Here is a 5,636-nt window from a genome sequence, read left to right as displayed (position 1 = left end):
ACAGTGCTAACCACTACACCACCATGTCGTCTTATGTCTATTTGATGTTGTTTGTAAAAATTACAGTCCTTTTATTAAGCTTTTGACAAAATAGTTCCTTTTGGCTTGCAGTTCCTAACAAGCAAGCAGTGGATGAGGCAGTGGTCAATATGATCATCAAAGACTGTCAGCCACTCAGCTTTGTTGAAAATGAGGGATTCAGGGAGCTCCTGAAGCTTATTGTACCCTCGTATGCTCTACCAAGCAGGAAGGTATGTTTAAGAATTTTTATTATATGTTTGTACTAACTATATAACTATATTTTATTGGTGTAACAGTATTTGTATGGTTATTTTCAGACCATCAAGGACTTGCTGAGCCAGAGATATGAGGAAAAGGAGAAAACCAAAAAGGACCTCCAGAGTGCCGTTGCTGTTACTTTAACAGCTGATATGTGGACGTCTATGAATATGGAGGCATATCTAGCTGTTACTGGCCACTATGTGGACAAAGAAAGCCATGAACTCCATTCATCAGTCTTGGCAGTGCAGCATTTTCCTCAGAAACACACTGCAGAAAACATTGCCACGGTTAAAAGGAGCCTCATGGAGGAGTGGGGCATAGCAGGAAAGGTCAGGTGTCTTGTCACTGATGCAGCAGCAAACATGACTGCATGTGCTCGAATGCTGCAAATACGGCATACCATTTGTATAGCCCATTCCCTGAATTTAATTGTGAGAAAATCATGTGATCAAATCCCAACAATAACTGAAATACGCAACAAAACACGACACATTGTGACATACTTTCGATCGAGCGTGACTGCTAAAGAGAAGCTCACTCAAATACAGCAACAGCTGGGAACACCGGGCCATAAATTAATAAACGAGGTGCCAACACGATGGAACAGTACCTACCAAATGTTTGAAAGAATGACTGAGCAGAAGGAGGCAGTCTGGGTGTCACTGGCCTCATTAAAACCTGACATCACTCCACTGACTCCAGAAGAATGTCAGATCATTGAAGAGATGCTCAGGGTTCTTGCTCCTTTTGACCAAGCTACAAGAGAACTGTCTGAGGAAAAAAGGGTCTCTGGGTCGAAGGTCATTCCCATGATGAGAATGCTCCACATTGAGCTTCAACGTCAGGCCACAACAGTGACAAAAACAGCTGCTCAGCAACTGGCTGAAAACCTGAGGAAGCGGCTAACTGACGCCATTTGCAGCATGGAATCTCTCAGTGGGATGACTCTGGCAACTCTGTTAGATCCCAGATTTAAAAAGAATGGATTTGTTAGTCAGCAAAAGGCAAGTGAAGCGGTGAAGAGACTGCAGTCAGAATGTGCAGAAGAAATGAGGAGCCAAGAGCCTGACCCAAGAGAAGAAGAGCCTAGCTCTTCACATGGGTCAGAACCCAGTTCAGGTATGAAAATACATTTCTGTGGCACTTTGTGATATGATATATCATGTGATAATAAAGTAATGATTAACTATTTTTTTAGGGCACAATCTCTGGAAAACTTTAGATATGGAGGTTGCAGAGACCCAGAAGACGAGGAACGCAACAGCTGACTCCATTATTGAAGTCCAACGCTACCTGGCAGAAACAAACACACCCAGAAACCAAGATCCTTTGCAATATTGGAAATGGAACCAGAAAATATACCCACATCTTCATCAACTTGCACTTAAAACTCTCTGCTCACCATCATCGTCTGTACCATGCGAAAGAGTATTTTCCAAGGCTGGGGAGCTGGTGTGTAAGAGGAGAAATCGCCTTGGAGCAAAGACACTCCAAAAACTTTTGTTTCTCAATAAAAATTCATGAACTAATCACTTTTTTGTCTTTTATTTCATATGATTTAACAGTTAAGTTGACAAATGTGCACATAAGTTAAAAAATTGTAACTCTGAATTTTTACTCTAATTTGCTATATTTTACATACCAACTCAGTTTTAGCATTTACACGAACAAGGAATTTCTTTACCTGCAATGATTTTATAACTACTGCAGGGGTCACTATTGGGTGACCAACACAGTATCAATACAGTGCCGACACAGTTTGTTTAGTGTGTCAATACACTCCTTGAGGTATCATCGACCCATCACTACGCTGACGGTCGCAGAAGAACGCCATAGGCAGCAACAGATATACGGCAATACAGTGAAAACAGTACAAAATAACACCAAACAACGCAGTACAAAATAACACCAAACAAAGCAGTAGCGGTCCAATGAGGTGATTACAACACCTAGTCAAAGGAAAACACTATTAGCATGTGCTAGATGCAATAAGATTGATGCAGTGGCACGTAACAATGTGCATAACTTCTCAGAACACACACACTCACGAGGAGGAAGGATTGGACTCCAGCCGCCAGCATCCACCTGTGACCAGACCAGCATTAGCCACCTTGCAGCACCAAGCACAACGCCGAGAGAAACAACACTTACCACCGGCCAACGACCACAGCGGCACACAGGGAGCACACAAACAGTCGTCCTACAATAACAGTTACAAATACCTTAAGTATAAGAACAAACAAAACGACGAGCGAGGTGAAGCAGCGGGCAGCCATACTTGTGGGGCACACGACGTCTAACCCGGAAGTAACACGGGTGACGATGGGAGCGTTTTTATACCGGCTCACCTCAACTACTGGCAGAAGTCCATCCATCCATCCATTTATCCGTTACCGGGTCGCGGGGGCAGCAGTCGCCACCTAAATCACATTGCACCGTACCAACCCCCCCCAAACCTTCCTGCGGGTGGTGAGTCCACTGGAAGGTACCAACCTAACCGGGATTCGAACTTGCCCAGGAGGTGAACCTGTGACAGACCACACCAATGACACCAAAGACATTGCCTCTGGGACAAAGCGCCACTTACTGGCAGAAGTGAGGAAGGGAAAACATAGCAACAGTCAACAGAAAGACCGAGGGGAAAATCAAGACAAAAACGCTCGTACTGCTACAGTTGCATTTCACTTGCATTCAAATTTCCCCAGTGTGGGATCAATAAAGTTTAACCTTTGTTGTAGTTTCATTTCAATCAAACCATAAATGATATATACGACAGTAGAAGGACGAACATTGCTATATAAATATAAACTGTATGCTCAAGAATTCCAGTGTTTTTCCTTTATATGACCATCAGATGTCAGCTCTGCCTTTTAGAAGACAATGGTACGGAGGCTGAGGGTGATGATGAAGATGATGAGGATGAGAAGGAGGAGCATAGTGCTGCTCTCACTCCTCCTATTGCTGCTCTGTCCTCCTCCGCTGTGTCCCTGGATCAGTGTATGTGACTCAAGGAATCCTCCAGGACGAAGCTTCGCTCTGTATCTCACTAATATTGAAGGGAAAATGGCCCCCAGCAGGAGGAAGCAGCGGCGGCCGCTGCAGGATTAAAGCACCCGCCGCTACCTAATGGTTGTTAACGGAGGGCGTGAGGAGACAGTGGCGCTTTTCTTGGGAAGAGTCTAGCTGCAGACGCCGCTCACAGGTGAGTGAAGGTGGATACGACACACACATACATATACAAATACACACAGACCGAGAAGCTAGCCACCTAGCGCCGAGTTAGCGTCTACTTGAAAGCGTTCACGGTAGAGCCACTATTCTTATTCAAGCGTTGATATCCGTGTCCTCATGTACACATGTCTGTTATTAATTAACATGACAATCTAGGTGTTTATGTGATTAATGACGACGGCCGTTGACGTCACCGATTAGCTTCTCGGTTGTTAGCCCCAGCTAACTGTTATTAGCTATACCGGAAACCAGTGTCGCGCATGCGTTTTACTGCAGCTGCGTCCCCAGAGAGGCATGTGCTGCCTTTACGTACCAAAACCAAGCAGGGTTTTTGAATACAATGATTACAAAAATGTATTTAGAGACTTTTTGTTAGTTTATTTAATAATAAAAAAACATATATGCGGCTTTTGCTTTTAACACTAATTACCACATCTTGGAATCACACCAAAGATGCATTCTGATAAATAAATATCTTGATACGCCATGGTAACATTCTCGTCGTAGTGGTTTTAGGGTGTTGGCCATGTTTTGTTGTCCTTTAAGATACAATTGTGAATTTATGACTGTGAAAATCAGATTGTCCATAAGACAAAGCATAACAGGAAACGACCGCATTGTCGGACATGCGCAAAGGCCGCGAATCCTTTTTGGCAGTTGTTAGCTGTTAAAGCCCTACGCCAATATTAGCTAGCGCTGCCAAGGCTTCTCTGATCGAGAATAATAAGAAAAGAAAAGGAAAAGAAAGGAAGGAAGGAAAGTGAACTACTTGTCATTGTGACACAGCACACAACGAAAAACACAGATGTAGAAAGGTTCAGTTTATTTGTAGTGTGTAAGTGTTCAGTTCGTTACAGGGAGTGCAGAATTATTAGGCAAGTTGTATTTTTGAGGATTAATTTTATTATTGAACAACAACCATGTTCTTAATGAACCCAAAAGACTCATTAATATCAAAGCTGAATATTTTTGGGAGTTGGAGTGGGGCTTTTTTAGTTTTAGCTATTTTAGGAGGATATCTGTGTGTGCAGGTGACTATTACTGTGCATAATTATTAGGCAACTTAACAAAAAACAAATATATACCCATTTCAATTATTTATTTTCACCAGGGAAACCAATATAACAGCTCAACATTCACAAATATACTATTTATATATAATAAAACAAATCAGTGACCAATATAGCCACCTTTCTTTGCAAGGACACTCAAAAGCCTGCCATCCATGGATTCTGTCAGTGTTTTGATCTGTTCACGATCAACATTGCGTGCAGCAGCAACCACAGCCTCCCAGACACTGTTCAGAGAGGTGTACTGTTTTCCCTCCTTGTAAATCTCACATCTGATGAGGGACCACAGGTTCTCTATGGGGTTCAGATCAGGTGAACAAGGAGGCCATGTCATTAGTTTTTCTTCTTTTAGGCCCTTTCTTGCCAGCCACGCTGTGGAGTACTTGGATGCGTGTGATGGAGCATTGTCCTGCATGAAAATCATGTTTTTCTTGAAGGATGCGGACTTCTTCCTGTACCACTGCTTGAAGAAGGTGTCTTCCAGAAACTGGCAGTAGGACTGGGAGTTGAGCTTGACTCCATCCTCAACCCGAAAAGGCCCCACAAGCTCATCTTTGATGATACCAGCCCACACCAGTACCCCACCTCCACCTTGCTGGCGTCTGAGTCGGACTAGAGCTCTCTGCCCTTTACCGATCCAGCCACGGGCCCATCCATCTGGCCCATCAAGACTCACTCTCATTTCATCAGTCCATAAAACCTTAGAAAAATCAGTCTTGAGATATTTCTTGGCCCAGTCTTGACGTTTCAGCTTGTGTGTCTTGTTCAGTGGTGGTCGTTTTTCAGCCTTTCTTACCTTGGCCATGTCTCTGAGTATTGCACACCTTGTGCTTTTGGGCACTCCAGTGATGTTGCAGCTCTGAAATATGGCAAAACTGGTGGCAAGTGGCATCTTGGCAGCTGCACTCTTGACTTTTCTCAGTTCATGGGCAGTTATTTTGCGCCTTGGTTTTTCCACACGCTTCTTGCGACCCTGTTGACTATTTTGAATGAAACGCTTGATTGTTCGATGATCACGCTTCAGAAGCTTGGCAATTTTAAGAGTGCTGCATC

General features: G+C 43.5%; 1 protein-coding gene across 1 annotated transcript; it reads left to right on the top strand.

Annotated features, from left to right (window-relative positions):
- The first annotated feature begins 69 nt into the window (after window positions 1-69).
- On the top strand, window positions 70-2,370 carry LOC103397026 (zinc finger BED domain-containing protein 4-like). Its single transcript, XM_017042696.2, has 3 exons — window positions 70-251; window positions 339-1,401; window positions 1,481-2,370. Exons 1-3 carry the CDS (start codon window positions 150-152, stop codon window positions 1,804-1,806), a joined length of 1,491 nt encoding a protein of 496 aa, XP_016898185.1. The 5' UTR covers window positions 70-149; the 3' UTR covers window positions 1,807-2,370.
- Window positions 2,371-5,636: the final 3,266 nt, after the last annotated feature.

The sequence above is a fragment of the Cynoglossus semilaevis genome, chromosome W (genome assembly GCF_000523025.1).
Source record: "Cynoglossus semilaevis isolate Cse_v1.0 chromosome W, Cse_v1.0, whole genome shotgun sequence".
NCBI lineage: Eukaryota > Metazoa > Chordata > Actinopteri > Pleuronectiformes > Cynoglossidae > Cynoglossus > Cynoglossus semilaevis.
The sequence above is the reverse complement of the archived record's forward strand: the minus strand, read 5'-3'. Positions and strand labels throughout refer to the sequence as shown.